Below are 18,340 nucleotides of genomic sequence, written 5' to 3'. Positions count from 1 at the left end.
ATCCGATGAGAACGGGATGGACCGTTTTCATCGGTTAACCGATGAAGCTGACTGATGGTCCGTCGCGCCTACACACCATCGGTTAAAAAAAACGATCGGGTCAGAACTCGGTGACGTAAAACACAATGGGCCAGATTCAGAAAGAGATACGATGACGTATCTCCTGATACACCGTCGTATCTCTGAGTTGCGTCCGTCGTATCTATGCGCCTGATTCATAGAATCAGTTACGCATAGATATCCCTAAGATCCGACAGGTGTAAGTGACTTACACCGTGGGATCTTAGGCTGCAATCTCACGCTGGCCACAAGGTGGCGCTTCCGTTTGTTTACGCAAGGAATATGCAAATGAGGAGTTACGCCGATTCAGAAACGAACGACCGCCCGGCGTTTTTTTTTTTACGTCGTTTGCGTTCGGCTTTTTCCGGCGTATAGTTACCTCTGCTATATGAGGGGTAGCTAATGTTAAGTATGGCCGTCGTTCCCGCACCGAGTTTTGAAATTTTACATCGTTTGCGTAAGTCGTTCGCGAATACGGCTGGACGTAATTTACGTTCACGTCGAAAGCAATAACGTCCTTGCGACGTCATTTAGAGCAATGCACACTGGGAGATTTTACGGATGGCGCATGCGCCATTCAAGTAAAACGTAAAAAACGCGGGGTCAAGGGAAATTTAAATAAAACACGCCCCCTACATCCCCATTTGAATTACGCGGCCTTACGCCGCAACACATACGCTACTCCGCTCTAACTAAGGACGCAAGTTCTTTCTGAATAAAAAACTCGCGCCCAAAGTTAGAGCGGCGTAACATATCTCAGATACGTTGCGCCGGGCGGACAGATACGCCAATGTATCTGAATCCAGCCCAGTGATGTGCTGAATAAAACGAAGTTCAATGCTCCCAAGCATGCGTCGACTTGATTCTGAGCATGCATGGATTTTTAACCGATGGTCGTGCCTACTAACGATCGGTTTTGTCCTATCGGTTAGGAATCCATCGGTTAAATATTAAAACAAGTTGGCTTTTTTTTTAACCAATGGTTAAATAACCTATGGGGCCCACACACGATCGGTTTTGACCGATGAAAGCGATCCATCAGACCATTGTCCTCTGTTTAACCGATCGTGTGTACGAGGCCTAAAGAAAAAAGTGACTGGAACCCAATGTTCTTCTCAATCCCCCATTTTATCAATGGACTCAGCCCTGGGGTGACATGATGGCCTTGCCCCTGACTCTAGAGATGTCATCATGCCTTTGGGGTGTCAGTGGGGTGCTACAGCCAGACCTTGGAAATCAGTAATGGCCATTTTCTAGGAACGGCAAACTACCAAGAATAATAATTTGGAATTTCTGAGACATTCCTATGAGAGAGCACATGTAAATAAATGCAATAATTATTTATACAAAGTTCCTTTTAAAATATATCTGATAAAACCTAAAGGCTGACAATACAGTGTAGTAAGTTAGATCACCCAAAGTCACATCACCATTGTCCCACATTGACATAAAATAACACTTATAGCTAGATTCAGTGTTAGGCCGACTTATCAGTAGATAAGCCGGCCTAACTCAGAATCTACGCCGACTTATGTTTAAGCGTATGCTCAATCAGAGATACGCTTAAACATATCTAAGATAAGACGGCTTGCGCCGTCCTATCTTAGGTTGCAATTTTTCGGATGGCCGGTAGGTGGCACTTCCATTGCGGTCGGCGTAGAATATGTAAATGAGTTGATACGCCGATTCACGAACGTACGCCCGGCCGCCGCAGTAGTTTTACGCCGTTCCCGTAAGGCATTAGCAGGCCTTAAGTTATTCCACCTATTAGGTGGAATAACAATGTTAAAGTATGGCCGCCGTTCCCGCCGCGAGATTCAAATTTTTTACGTCGTTTGCGTAAGTCGTCCGTGAATCAGGATTTACGTTGTTTACGTCCACGTCGAAATCAATAGGCCCGTGCTGTGTACTTAGCCGCAATGCACACTGGGAAATGTAGGCGCACGGCGCATGCGCATTAAAAGAAAACGTAAAAAACGTGAGGTCAAGCCTCATTACCATCAAACACGGCCCCCTCCCAACACATTTGAATTTGGCGCCCTTACGCCCGCCCGCTTTAGGCTACGCCGCCGTATATTAGCAGGCAAGTACATTGAGAATCATGTACTAGCCTAGCTAACTTACGGCGGCGTAGCCTAAACACGCTAAGCTACGCCGCCGCAAGTTTAAGCCATCGTACCTGAATCTACCTATTAATGTAGGTTCCCGGGATAATGTAAAATATGTGGGATACTTCTGATGGGTTTCAAATCCTTTTTTGGGGAGAGAGAGTATTCTATGATCTTGCATCCTCATCTCAAGAACCCAGTGTACCCCCATCAGCAATCATGTAGGTAAGTTCCAGGGTGATTGGTGTAGACACAGCCAGGACCGCCATCCGGGGGGGTACAGGCAGTACACCTGTAAGGGGCCCGGATGGCAACCCCCTTTTTTATTATTATTTTTTTTGTAAGGGGCCCATAGGTCTCCAAGGCAACCCCCCTTTTTTCGTTAGCACCCAAATCCCCCTGACCTCAATTGGTGGCGGGAGCACCCCCCGCTTCTCAATTCGGGGCAAACCCAACCCCCCCACTTCTCAATCTCAATTCACGGCAGCCCCTTGCTTCTCAATTCTCGGAGGCAGCACCCCCCGTTTCTCTGCTCCAGGGGGGCCCATGCCTGAAGCTGTGTAAGGGGCCCCATAATTCCTGATGGAGGCCCTGCGTGTGCACATGCACATTTTCTCACGCCTAGTCCCCTTTGGTGGGAATTACCATGCACATATCTACACACCAGAGGTCTCACAGGGATTCCCTGACAAGCTGAGAGCAGTAATCGACCATCACGCGGCTCCTTCAGAACTCACTGGAGTGCCAGGCTGAGGTAGGGTCGGGTGGAGCTGAATCCATCTCTTTTCCACGCCCTGAAAGGCGGAACCACTTGTCAATCAAGCGTATGGGGGGGGGGGATCCTGACAATATTACTGGTAGCCTTTCTAAACTTGGCATGGCTCTGCCATTTAAACTGATAGTGGCAAATAACCCACTGGCTGTGGGTCATAGGAGAATGATAGTCAATGTATTCCGGTGACCCAAAAGACAAGTACACCCATGAAAGGTTTAGTCCTACTTCTCTCCTAATCTAAAGGGTTGACTGATTCATGAGAAAATTTAGATGCATGCCACAAATGCATGCCATGCCCACCGCCAGTGACTTCCGTGGTGCCAGTCAGATCCTCGTCCATCCAGGACTCTTGGAACACCTCCAAGAAGTGTTGCTGCTCACCGACACTGGCAAGGTCTTCAACTGGTCTCCCTACGGACTAATAGGTGGATTCAGAAAGACCACCTTAACTTTGCGGCGGCATAGTGTATCGTGTTTACACTATGCCGCCGTAAGTTAGCAAGGCAAGTACATGATTCACAAAGTACTTGCCTGCTAAGTTACATCGGCGTAGCGTAAATCGGGCGGGCGTAAATTGGGCGGGCGTAAGCGCGCCTAATTCCAATTCGGTTGAGGGGGCGTGTTTTATGTTAATGGGGGGTGACCTGACGCGATTGACGTATTTTACGAACTGCACATGCGCCGTCCGTGTACATATGCCAGTGTGCATTGCGGCAAAGTACGCCGCACGTTCGTATTGGTTTCGACGTGGACGTAAATTACGTCCAGCCCTATTCACGGACGACTTAGGCAAATGACGTAACATTTTCAAATTTCGACACAGGAACGGCGGCCATACCTAACATTACTATTCCAGATAGTTGATGGAATAACTTTAGGCCTGAAAGTGCGTTACGTAAACGGCGTATCTTTACTGCGTCGGGCAAGCGTACCTTTGTGAATCGGCGTATCTACTCATTTACATATTCTAGGCCAACCGCAATGGAAGCGCCACCTAGCGGTCAGCCTAAAAAGTACACTTTAGGATACGACGGTGTAAGACACTTACGCCGCTCGTTTCTGAGCCTAATTTAAGCGTATCTGGTTTCCAGAATACGCTTAAATTTGCGTCGGCGTAGATTCCGAGTTAGGTCGGCGTATCTACTGATACGCCGGCCTAACTCTCTGTGAATCCCCCTATAAGACTGGGATGCCATTAAAGTTCATGTGGGTGTAAAGGCAGGCGTCCCAATACTTTTGGTAGGATAGTGTATGTTGTTTCCGTTCTTGGGAAATTCTCAGTCCGTAGTTCTTTTGGGGTGTTTATTATTAGATATCTGAACTGTGTAATTGAGGGACCAGAGATAAATGTAGATTATATGTCAGTGGTGGTGCATCTATAGAGGGCGCAGGAGCACCACCCCCTCTCTCCTGCACCCGTCACTCAACAATAGATAGATTCATGCATTGCATGAATCTATCTATTGTTGCCGCTGCCACCCCCTATTCAGGTGTCCGGCCCCTTGTGGAGCGCCGGCCATCTGAATTACAGCGCTGGGGGTGTTTCAGAAGTGCCTGATTAGAGCCTGTGGGCTCTAATAGGCTTTCAAATTGTTAAACAGCGTGTGCACTGCTGTGTGTTCGCTGTTTACACAGTGCTGTGTTAGGGAATCGCTTCCCATCCACTGACCCGCCTCTCAGCCAATCAGGTGCACCGGGTCTGTTTACCGGTCACCTGATTGACTGAAGCTATCAGGTGTCCAATCATAGCAGAGATGACATAAAGAGGATGGGAGAAGACATTGAGGACTTGGATGGAGTGTGGAGGACAGCACTGACCCAAGAAAGGTAAGTGCCGGGCAGGGAGGGGGGGGACTGGCAGCATTTGATGGGGCAAACTGGGGCTATTGATGGAGCAAACTGGCGGCATTTGATGGCGCAAACTGGCGGCATTTGATGGGGCAATTGATGGGGCAAACTGGCGGCATTTGATTGGGCAAACTGGTGGCATTTGATGGGGCAAACTGGCAGCCATTGATGGGGCAATTGATGGGGCAAACTGGCGGCATTTGATTGGGCAAACTGGTGGCATTTGATGGGGCAAACTGGCGTCATTTGATGGGGCAAACTGGCAGCATTTGATGGAGCAAACTGGCGGCATTTGATGGGGCAAACTGGCTGCATTTGATGGAGCAAACTGGCAGCATTTGATGGAGCAAACTGGCGGGATTTGATGGGGCAAACTGGCGGGATTTGATGGGGCAAACTGGCAGCATTTGATGGGGCAAACTGGCGGCATTTGATGGGACAAAGTGGCAGCATTTGATGGGGCAAACTGGCGGCATTTGATGGGGCAAACTGGCAGCATTTGATTGGGCAAACTGGCGGCATTTGATGGGGCAAACTGGGAGCATTTGATGGGGCAAACTGGCGGCATTTGATGGGGCAAACTGGCGGCATTTGATGGGGCAAAGTGGCAGCATTTGATGGGGCAAACTGGCGGCATTTGATGGGGCAAACTGGCGGTATTTGATGGGGAAAACTGGCGGCATTTGATGGGGCAAACTGGCGGCATTTGATTCGGCAAACTGGCGGCATTTGATGGGGCAAACTGGCGGCATTTGATGGGGCAAACTGGCGGCATTTGACGGGGCAAACTGGCAGCATTTGATGGGGCAAACTGGCGGCATTTGATGGGGCAAACTGGGAGCATTTTATGGGGCAAACTGGCAGCATTTGAAGGGGCAAACTGGCGACATTTGATGGGGCAAACTGGCGGCATTTGATGGGGCAAACTGGCGGCATTTGATGGGGCAAACTGTGGTCATTTGATGAGGCAAACTGGTGGCTATTGATGGGGCAAACTGGCGGCATTTGATGGGGCAAACTGGCAGCATTTGATGGGGCAAACTGGCGGCATTTGATGGGGCAAACTGCCAGGATTTGATGGGGCAAACTGGCTGCATTTGATGGGGAAAACTGGTGGCATTTGATTGGGCAAACTGGGGCTATTGATGGGGAAAACTGGCGGCATTTGATGGGGCAAAGTGGCATCATTTGATGGGGCAAACTGGCGGCATTTGATGGGGCAACAGGCGGCTATTGATGGGGAAAACTGTGGTCATTTGATGGGGCAAACTGGCAGTATTTGATGGAGCAAACAGGTGGCATTTGATGGGGCAAAGTGGCAGCATTTGATGGGCAAACTGGCGGCATTTGATGGGGCAAACGGGCTATTGATGGGGCAAACTGGCAGCATTTGATGGAGCAAACTGGCAGCAATTGATGGGGCAAATGATGGGCACAGTTGCTGCAGTGGTGACAATTGATAGGTACTGCGTTTGATGGGCAAAGTGGTGACAATTGATTGGTACTGTGTTTGATGGGCAAAGTGGTGGCAATTTATGGGCACAGTGGCATCAATTCATGTTTTGATGTTTTCAGTTTATTTGCGCCCCCCCAAAAATTTTGAGCACCAGCCACCAGCCGCCACTGTATGTCACTATGATTGCAGTACACATTGCGTAAGTTTTCATTTCTCTTTTTGTGGTGGACAGTGATTCTCCTGTTGTATAATTTTGGTTTTTGAGAAATGCTGATCTTGCTGATGGAGGTCGGAGGAGGGGGAGTTATTGATGAGGAAGAGACTTTATAACCCCCCTCCATCCTCTCATCTCACCATTACCAGGAGGATCTTCGGAGGGCTGAGACTGGACAAAGGGAGAGAAGACTTCAACCAAACCAACCACACCGGACACAGAGACCGCAGGTAACACACGAAGCTGGGGGACTGAGATGAATAGGTGTGATTGTCTTGGAGTAATGCCGCGTACACACCATCACTTTATGTGATGAAAAAAAATGACGTTTTTAAAAACGTCACTTTAATTGACCGTGTGTGGGGGAAAACGTTGTTTTATGTCTTCTAAAAAACGACCCAAAAAAATTGAAGCATGCTTCAATTTTATGTGTCGTTTTTCAAAACGTCAACTTTTACTTCACAGAAATTGACCGTGTGTAGCAAAAACGTCGTTTAAAACAACGTTTTTACACCCGCGCATGCCCAGAAGCTAGTTATGAAGCGAGCTTCAATGGAAAAAAGTGGTGAGAACGTAACCTCGCTTTGCTAGAACATTGTGAGAAAACGATGGTGTGTAGGCAACTTCGTCTTTGAAAATTGAAGTTTCAAAAACGTAGTTTTTTACTTCACAGAAAATGTCGGTTTTTTTCATCACATAAAGTGATGGTGTGTATGCGGCATAAGGATAAAGATGAGAAAAGTCAGCAATCCTAATAATTATATATTGATTTTGGTGACCAAAAAACATTAAAGCCAGAAGTCAGGTTAGGACAGTCAGGAACCCAACACCTTTAAAAGGAAGGTCACCACTGAGCTCAGCCAATGTCGGGATAGGAGAGGCAAGAGGGCAATGTGCAAGGGTGGCTTTTATACCAGGCAAGCTCATTCATGTGATACTCGGGGGGAGGGGTGCTCAATGTCTGCTTTGTCCTGGAAGTAAGTCGGGACGTGGGAAAGTAAACATTGAGCTAATTTCATCCGGGCTTCTTTGTTGGTGGGAAAGACCTACAGGTATGACATTTGCATTACACATTATGGCCCGGATTCTCGTAGCACTTACGGTGGCGTATCTCGAGATACGCCATGTAAGTGTCAATGTGCGCCATCGTATCTATGCGCCTGACTTTAAAAGCAAGATACGCCTGTAAATAGGCTTCATCTGACCGACGTAAGTTTCTTACGCCGTCGTATCGTGGGCGCATATTTACACTGGCCGCAAGGGGCGCTTCCATTGATTTACGATTCGAATATGCAAATGAGTGAAATATGGCGATTCACGGACGTACTTGCGCCCGGCGCATGAATATACGTGGTTTACGTAAGTCGTACGTCCGGCGTAAAGTTAAGCCTCATAAAGCAGGTGTAAGTCATGTTAAGGTATGGACCAGGGAACAGCCGTCGTATTTTACGTCGTTTACGTAGTAGTACGTGAATAGGGCTGGGCGTAGGTTACGTCACGTCGTAGGCAGTGATTCGACGTATCTTACTGGGATGCGTCCACGGGATGGCGCATGCGCCGTTCGTTCGGCCCATCATTTGCATGGGGTCACAGTTCATTTAAATAAATCACGCCCACCATCCACCTACTTTGAATTACGCGGGCTTACGCCGAAAGATTTACGTTACGCTGGCGCAACGTAGGGAGCGAGTGCTTTGTGAATACTCAGCTTGCCTCTCTGGGATACGTTGGCGTAGCGCATATGAGATGCGCTACGCCGGAACAAAGATGCGCCGATCTACCTGAATCCAGGCCTATATTTACAAATGAAACAACGCTTTTTAAACCACTGGGGCCCCTTATCTGCATGGACCAGTTTATGGAAAAGTTGAACTTAGTCTTTATTGTAGAGAATAGATAGATCCAGTTTCACCAGTCCGTGTCCTCCAGAGCAGTGTTTCTCAACTCCAGTCCTCGAGGCGCCCCAACAGGTCATGTTTTCAGGATTTCCCTCAGATGAAACGGCTGTGGTAACTGCTAAGGCAGTGAAACTGATCAAATCACCTGTGCAAAACAATGGAAAGCCTGAAAACATGACCTGTTGGGGCGCCTTGAGGACTGGAGTTGAGAAACACTGCTCCAGAGGATGGTTACCATTCCAATATATATTGGAGTTGTGGGATGAAACCCAGCAAGGTTGCAGCATGATACAAAACCACCAATAAAACAACTGACCTCAACCCCTCCTTTCCACTCCCTGCCTTCTCTGTTCAGACAGTAAAAGAGGTTCAATTAAAGAGAGACAGTCTGAAGGCAAGCACCTTCTTCTTTGTCTCTAGAAAACCCATAGGGGGTCTATCACTGAGAGTGACTGAGGCTGGAAAAACAGAGAAAGATTTAACCAGACGAACAGGGCAGAGATTGATGGTAACACACAAATGATGGGGAACTACATTGAGTGATTGACCCAGAGTGAGATTGCAGATCAGAGAAGTTAGAGAAATGTATTATCCTGCTATGTGGTCCTTGGACATGATTGTAGGCGTATTAGTGCAATTGTAACTCAATATCATGGACAGTACTCAATTTTCTCTGTACTCCTAGGAGGAGGGGTCACATATACAGAAATCTATTATCCTGATATCTGTACTCCTAGGAGGAGGGGTCACCGTATACAGAAATCTATTATCCTGATATCTGTACTCCTAGGAGGAGGGGTCACCATATACAGAAATCTATTATCCTGATATCTGTACTCCTAGGAGGAGGGGTCACCATATACAGAAATCTATTATCCCGATATCTGTACTCCTAGGAGGAGGGGTCACCATATACAGAAATCTATTATCCTGATATCTGTACTCCTAGGAGGAGGGGTCACCATATACAGAAATCTATTATCCTGATATCTGTACTCCTAGGAGGAGGGGTCACCATATACAGAAATCTATTATCCCGATATCTGTACTCCTAGGAGGAGGGGTCACCATATACAGAAATTTATTATCCCGATATCTGTACTCCTAGGAGGAGGGGTCACCATATACAGAAATCTATTATCCTGATATCTGTACTCCTAGGAGGAGGGGTCACCATATACAGAAATCTATTACCCCGATATCTGTACTCCTAGGAGGAGGGGTCACCATCTACAGAAATCTATTATCCTGATATCTGCACTCCTAGGAGGGGGGGTCACCATATACAGAAATCTATTATCCTGATATCTTTACTCCTAGGAGGAGGGGTCACCATATACAGAAATCTATTATCCTGATATCTGTACTCCTAGGAGGAGGGGGTCACCATATACAGAAATCTATTATCCTGATATCTGTACTCCTAGGAGGAGGTGTCACCATATACAGAAATCTATTATCCTGATATCTGTACTCCTAGGAGGAGGGGTCACCATATACAGAAATCTATTATCCTGATATCTGTACTCCTAGGAGGAGGGGGTCACCATATACAGAAATTTATTATCCCGATATCTGTACTCCTAGGAGGAGGGGTCACTATATACAGAAATCTATTATCCTGATATCTGTACTCCTAGGAGGAGGGGTCACCATATACAGAAATCTATTATCCTGATATCTGTACTCCTAGGAGGAGGGGTCACCATATACAGAAATCTATTATCCCGATATCTGTACTCCTAGGAGGAGGGGTCACCATATACAGAAATCTATTATCTTGATATCTGTACTCCTAGGAGGAGGGGTCACCATATACAGAAATCTATTATCCTGATATCTGTACTCCTAGGAGGAGGGGTCACCATATACAGAAATCTATTATCCTGATATCTGTACTCCTAGGAGGAGGGGGTCACCATATACAGAAATCTATTATCCTGATATCTGCACTCCTAGGAGGAGGGGTCACCATATACAGAAATCTATTATCCCGATATCTGTACTCCTAGGAGGAGGGGGTCACCATATACAGAAATCTATTATCCTGATATCTGTACTCCTAGGAGGAGGGGTCACCATATATAGAAATCTATTATCCCGATATCTGTACTCCTAGGAGGAGGGGGTCACCATATACAGAAATCTATTATCCTGATATCTGTACTCCTAGGAGGAGGGGTCACCATATACAGAACTCTATTATCCTGATATCTGTACTCCTAGGAGGAGGGGATCACCATATACAGAAATCTATTATGCCGATATCTGTACTCCTAGGAGGAGGGGTCACCATATACAGAAATCTATTATCCTGATATCTGTACTCCTAGGAGGAGGGGTCACCATATACATAAATCTATTATCCCGATATCTGCACTCCTAGGAGGAGGGGTCACCATATACAGAAATCTATTATCCTGATATCTGTACTCCTAGGAGGAGGGGTCACCATATACAGAAATCTATTATCCTGATATCTGTACTCCTAGGAGGAGGGGTCACCATATACAGAAATCTATTATCCTGATATCTGTACTCCTAGGAGGAGGGGTCACCATATACAGAAATCTATTATCCTGATATCTGTACTCCTAGGAGGAGGGGTCACATATACAGAAATCTATTATCCTGATATCTGTACTCCTAGGAGGAGGGGTCACTATATACAGAAATCTATTATCCTGATATCTGTACTCCTAGGAGGAGGGGTCACCATATATAGAAATCTATTATCCCAATATCTGTACTCCTAGGAGGAGGGGTCACCATATATAGAAATCTATTATCCTGATATCTGTACTCCTAGGAGGAGGGGTCACCATATACAGAAATCTATTATTCTGATATCTGTACTCCTAGGAGGAGGGGTCACCATATACAGAAATCTATTATCCTGATATCTGTACTCCTAGGAGGAGGGGTCACCATATACAGAAATCTATTATCCTGATATCTGTACTCCTAGGAGGAGGGGTCACCATATACAGAAATCTATTATCCTGATATCTGTACTCCTAGGAGGAGGGGTCACCATATACAGAAATCTATTATCCTGATATCTGTACTCCTAGGAGGAGGGGTCACCATATACAGAAATCTATTATCCTGATATCTGTACTCCTAGGAGGAGGGGTCACCATATACAGAAATCTATTATCCTGATATCTGTACTCCTAGGAGGAGGAGTCACCATATACAGAAATCTATTATCCTGATATCTGTACTCCTAGGAGGAGGGGTCACCATATACAGAAATCTATTATCCCGATATCTGTACTCCTAGGAGGAGGGGTCACCATATACAGAAATCTATTATCCCGATATCTGTACTCCTAGGAGGAGGGGTCACCATATACAGAAATCTATTATCCTGATATCTGTACTCCTAGGAGGAGGGGTCACCATATACAGAAATCTATTATCCTGATATCTGTACTCCTAGGAGGAGGGGTCACCATATACAGAAATTTATTATCCCGATATCTGTACTCCTAGGAGGAGGGGTCACTATATACAGAAATCTATTATCCTGATATCTGTACTCCTAGGAGGAGGGGTCACCATATACAGAAATCTATTATCCTGATATCTGTACTCCTAGGAGGAGGGGTCACCATATACAGAAATCTATTATCCTGATATCTGTACTCCTAGGAGGAGGGGTCACCATATACAGAAATCTATTATCCTGATATCTGTACTCCTAGGAGGAGGGGTCACCATATACAGAAATCTATTATCCTGATATCTGTACTCCTAGGAGGAGGGGTCACCATATACAGAAATCTATTATCCTGATATCTGTACTCCTAGGAGGAGGGGTCACATATACAGAAATCTATTATCCTGATATCTGTACTCCTAGGAGGAGGGGTCACTATATACAGAAATCTATTATCCTGATATCTGTACTCCTAGGAGGAGGGGTCACCATATATAGAAATCTATTATCACGATATCTGTACTCCTAGGAGGAGGGGTCACCATATACAGAAATCTATTATCCTGATATCTGTACTCCTAGGAGGAGGGGTCACCATATACAGAAATCTATTATCCTGATATCTGTACTCCTAGGAGGAGGGGTCACCATATACAGAAATCTATTATCCTGATATCTGTACTCCTAGGAGGAGGGGTCACCATATACAGAAATCTATTATCCTGATATGTCTACTCCTAGGAGGAGGAGTCACCATATACAGAAATCTATTATCCTGATATCTGTACTCCTAGGAGGAGGGGTCACCATATACAGAAATCTATTATCCTGATATCTGTACTCCTAGGAGGAGGGGTCACCATATACAGAAATATATTATCCTGATATCTGTACTCCTAGGAGGAGGGGTCACCATATACAGAAATCTATTATCCTGATATCTGTACTCCTAGGAGGGGTCACCATATACAGAAATCTATTATCCTGATATCTGTACTCCTAGGAGGAGGGGGTCACCATATACAGAATACTATTATCCTGATATCTGCACTCCTAGGAGGAGGGGTCACCATATACAGAATACTATTATCCTGATATCTGCACTCCTAGGAGGAGGGGTCACCATATACAGAAATCTATTATCCTGATATCTGTACTCCTAGGAGGAGGGGTCACCATATACAGAAATCTATTATCCCGATATCTGTACTCCTAGGAGGAGGGGTCACCATATACAGAAACCTATTATCCTGATATCTGTACTCCTAGGAGGAGGGGTCACATATACAGAAATCTATTATCCTGATATCTGTACTCCTAGGAGGAGGGGTCACCATATACAGAAATCTATTATCCTGATATCTGTACTCCTAGGAGAAGGGGGGGTCACATATACAGAAATCTATTGTCCCGCTATCTGTACTCCTAGGAGGAGGGGGTCACATATACAGAAATCTATTATCCTGATATCTGTACTCCTAGGAGGAGGGGTCACATATACAGACATCTATTATCCTGATATCTGTACTCCTAGGAGGAGGGGTCACCATATACAGAAATCTATTATCCTGATATCTGTACTCCTAGGAGGAGGGGTCACCATATACAGAAATCTATTATCCTGATATCTGTACTCCTAGGAGGAGGGGGTCACCATATACAGAAATCTATTATCCCGATAACTGTACTCCTAGGAGGAGGGGTCACCATATACAGAAATCTATTATCCTGATATCTGTACTCCTAGGAGGAGGGGTCACCATATATAGAAATCTATTATCCCGATATCTGTACTCCTAGGAGGAGGGGGTCACCATATACAGAAATCTATTATCCTGATATCTGTACTCCTAGGAGGAGGGGTCACCATATACAGAAATCTATTATCCTGATATCTGTACTCCTAGGAGGAGGGGTCACCATATACAGAAATCTATTATCCCGATATCTGTACTCCTAGGAGGAGGGGTCACCATGTACAGAAATCTATTATCCTGATATCTGTACTCCTAGGAGGAGGGGTCACCATATACAGAAATCTATTATCCTGATATCTGTACTCCTAGGAGGAGGGGGTCACATATACAGAAATCTATTATCCCGATATCTGTACTCCTAGGAGGAGGGGTCACCATATATAGAAATCTATTATCCCGATATCTGTACTCCTAGGAGGAGGGGGTCACCATATACAGAAATCTATTATCCTGATATCTGTACTCCTAGGAGGAGGGGTCACCATATACAGAAATCTATTATCCTGATATCTGTACTCCTAGGAGGAGGGGTCACCATATACAGAAATCTATTATCCTGATATCTGTACTCCTAGGAGGAGGGGTCACCATGTACAGAAATCTATTATCCTGATATCTGTACTCCTAGGAGGAGGGGTCACCATATACAGAAATCTATTATCCTGATATCTGTACTCCTAGGAGGAGGGGGTCACCATATACAGACATCTATTATCCTGATATCTGTACTCCTAGGAGGAGGGGTCACCATATACAGAAATCTATTATCCTGATATCTGTACTCCTAGGAGGAGGGGTCACTATATACAGAAATCTATTATCCCGATATCTGTACTCCTAGGAGGAGGGGTCACCATATACAGAAATCTATTATCCTGATATCTGTACTCCTAGGAGGAGGGGTCACTATATACAGAAATCTATTATCCTGATATCTGTACTCCTAGGAGGTGGGGTCACCATATACAGAAATCTATTATCCTGATATCTGTACTCCTAGGAGGAGGGGTCACTATATACAGAAATCTATGATCCCGATATCTGTACTCCTAGGAGGAGGGGTCACTATATACAGAAATCTATTATCCCGATATCTGTACTCCTAGGAGGAGGGGTCACCATATACAGGACTCTATTATCCTGATATCTGTACTTCTAGGAGGAGGGGGTCACCATATGCAGAAATCTATTATCCCGATATCTGTACTCCTAGGAGGAGGGGTCACCATATACAGAAATCTATTATCCTGATATCTGTACTCCTAGGAGGAGGGGTCACCATATACAGAAATCTATTATCCTGATATCTGTACTCCTAGGAGGAGGGGTCACCATATACAGAAATCTATTATCCTGATATCTGTACTCCTAGGAGGAGGGGTCACCATATACAGAAATCTATTATCCTGATATCTGTACTCCTAGGAGGAGGGGTCACCATATACAGAAATCTATTATCCTGATATCTGTACTCCTAGGAGGAGGGGTCACCATATACAGAAATCTATTATCCTGATATCTGTACTCCTAGGAGGAGGGGGTCACCATATACAGAAATCTATGATCCTGATATCTGTACTCCTAGGAGGAGGGGTCACCATATACAGAAATCTATGATCCTGATATCTGTACTCCTAGGAGGAGGGGTCACCATATACAGAAATCTATTATCCTGATATCTGTACTCCTAGGAGGAGGGGTCACCATATACAGAAATCTATTATCCTGAAATCTGTACTCCTAGGAGGAGGGGTCACCATATACAGAAATCTATTATCCTGATATCTGTACTCCTAGGAGGAGGGGTCACTATATACAGAAATCTATTATCCTGATATCTGTACTCCTAGGAGGAGGGGTCACCATATACAGAAATCTATTATCCTGATATCTGTACTCCTAGGAGGAGGGGGTCACCATATACAGAAATCTATTATCCTGATATCTGTACTCCTAGGAGGAGGGGGTCACCATATATTAAAATCTATTATCCTGATATCTGTACTCCTAGGAGGAGGGGTCACCATATACAGAAATCTATGATCCGGATATCTGTACTCCTAGGAGGAGGGGTCACCATATACAGAAATCTATTATCCTGATATCTGTACTCCTAGGAGGATGGGTCACCATATACAGAAATCTATTATCCTGATATCTGTACTCCTAGGAGGAGGGGTCACCATATACAGAAATCTATTATCCTGATATCTGTACTCCTAGGAGGAGGGGTCACCATATACAGAAATCTATTATCCTGATATCTGCACTCCTAGGAGGAGGGGTCACCATATACAGAAATCTATTATCTTGATATCTGTACTCCTAGGAGGAGGGGTCACCATATACAGAAATCTATTATCCCAATATCTGTACTCCTAGGAGGAGGGGTCACCATATACAGAAATCTATTATCCTGATATCTGAACTCCTAGGAGGAGGGGTCACCATATACAGAAATCTATTATCCTGATATCTGTACTCCTAGGAGGGGGAGTCACCATATACAGAAATCTATTATCCTGATATCTGTACTCCTAGGAGGAGGGGGTCACCATATACAGAAATCTATTATCCTGATATCTGTACTCCTAGGAGGAGGGGTCACCATATACAGAAATCTATTATCCTGATATCTGTACTCCTAGGAGGAGGGGTCACCATATACAGAAATCTATTATCCTGATATCTGTACTCCTAGGAGGAGGGGTCACCATATACAGAAATCTATTATCCCTATATCTGTACTCCTAGGTGGAGGGGTCACCATATACAGAAATCTATTATCCCGATATCTGCACTCCTAGGAGGAGGGGTCACCATATACAGAAATCTATTATCCTGATATCTGTACTCCTAGGAGGAGGGGGTCACCATATACAGAAATCTATTATCCTGATATCTGTACTCCTAGGAGGAGGGGTCACCATATACAGAAATCTATTATCCTGATATCTGTACTCCTAGGAGGAGGGGTCACATATACAGAAATCTATTATCCTGATATCTGTACTCCTAGGAGGAGGGGTCACCATATACAGAAATCTATTATCCTGATATCCTTATTCCTAGGAGGAGGGGTCACCATATACGGAAATCTATTATCCTGATATCTGTACTCCTAGGAGGAGGAGTCACCATATACAGAAATCTATTATCCTGATATCTGTACTCCTAGGAGGAGGGGTCACCATATACAGAAATCTATTATCCTGATATCTGTACTCCTAGGAGGAGGGGTCACCATATACAGAAATCTATTATCCTGATATCTGTAGTCCTAGGAAATATCTGTTTGTCCTGACGTCTTCCATCACCATCTTTCTATTCTGCAGCAGCTGATCTTTGTTAAAGGCCGGGGGTCACCTTAAGAAAAAAACATAATGGGCCAGATTCAGAGACATCTGCGGCGGCGTAACGTATCGCATTTACGTTACACCGCCGCAAGTTTTACGGGCAAGTGCTTGATTCACAAAGCACTTGCCTGTAAAGTTGCGGCGGCGTAGCGTAAATCCCTCCGGCGCAAGCCCGCCTAATTCAAATGGGGCGTGGATCATTTAAATTAGGCGCGTTCCCGCGCCGAACGTACTGCGCATGCTCCGTTTTGAAATTTCCCGCCGTGCTTTGCGCGCAATGACGTCGCACCGACGTCATTTTTTGAACGTAGACGTGAGTTACGTCCTTTCCTATTCACGGACGACTTACGCCAAAAAAAAATTGACGCGGGAATGACGGCCATACTTTAACATGGCAAGTCTAACTTTAGGCCACGAAATAGCAGCTTTAACTATACGCCGAGAAAAGCCGACTAGCGACGACGTAAGAGAATGCGACGGCCGCGCGTACCTTCGTGAATCGCCGGAAAAAGCTAATACCCGACGCGGAAAACGACGCAAACTCCACCCAGCGGGCGCCAAAGTATTGCACCTACGATCCGAAGGCGTACGAAGCCGTACGCCTGTCGGATCGAAGCCAGAAGCCATCGTATCTTGGTTTGAGGATTCAAACTAAAGATACGACGCGGCAAATTTGAAAGTACGCCGGCGTATCAGTAGATACGCCGGCGTACTTCTTCTGTGAATCTGGCGCAATATTTGTAGAATGGACCATAGACTACGTGACCAATCTTCACTCCATGGAGTCTACTTTATGCTGCTTTCGCAGATTTGTCTTTCTTCCGCTTTTGCCTTAAAAAAAAAGCGGAAGAAAAACAAAAGACACATGAAATCCTACGAAACTTTCCACACCGATCAGTTTGTTTTGTAACGTCGGCATTTTGTAAAATCCTGATTTCTGCATTTTTGGTGCATGTTCGGTGTGGTAAAAAAAAAAAAAAAACCTCCAAAAATACACCAATCCTTTAAAATTATTTTAAAGCGCATAAAAAAAAAAAAGCAACTGCGTTACACCTGCTTTATTCACCGGTGCGTAATGTGCCAGAATCGCGGCAAAAACAAGGAAAAAAAGTAATAATAATAAACAAAAAATAATAATAATAATAAATAAACAAAAAATTATAAATGCACATTTGTACTGCAAAAATGCGTGAATGTATTAATTATTTTACGTTGTACAACAAATGTATCTTTTCCTACAATGTACAAAAAAATGTAACAAAAAGGCGGCAAAAACACATTTTTACCGCCATTTTTTTTAAAAATTGTACATTGCATGAAAAGATACATTTGTCGTACGCTGTAAAAAGTAAAATAATTCACGCATTTTTGCAGTAAAAATTTGCATTTATTATTATTTTTGTTTATTTAATTTGAAGAATAC

At 44.8% G+C, this 18,340-nt stretch overlaps 1 protein-coding gene across 1 annotated transcript in view; it reads left to right on the top strand.

Moving 5' to 3' along the window:
- The first annotated feature begins 6,547 nt into the window (after window positions 1-6,547).
- LOC120933776 overlaps window positions 6,548-18,340 on the top strand; it is a 47,955-nt gene continuing 36,162 nt past the window's right edge. The window contains exon 1 of the mRNA XM_040347169.1: window positions 6,548-6,691. Coding sequence (XP_040203103.1) covers window positions 6,558-6,691 — 134 coding nt within the window. The 5' untranslated portion in view covers window positions 6,548-6,557. The remainder of the gene's footprint in view (window positions 6,692-18,340) is intronic.

This window comes from Rana temporaria, chromosome 3, assembly GCF_905171775.1.
Source record: "Rana temporaria chromosome 3, aRanTem1.1, whole genome shotgun sequence".
NCBI classification, from domain to species: domain Eukaryota; kingdom Metazoa; phylum Chordata; class Amphibia; order Anura; family Ranidae; genus Rana; species Rana temporaria.
The sequence above is the reverse complement of the archived record's forward strand: the minus strand, read 5'-3'. Positions and strand labels throughout refer to the sequence as shown.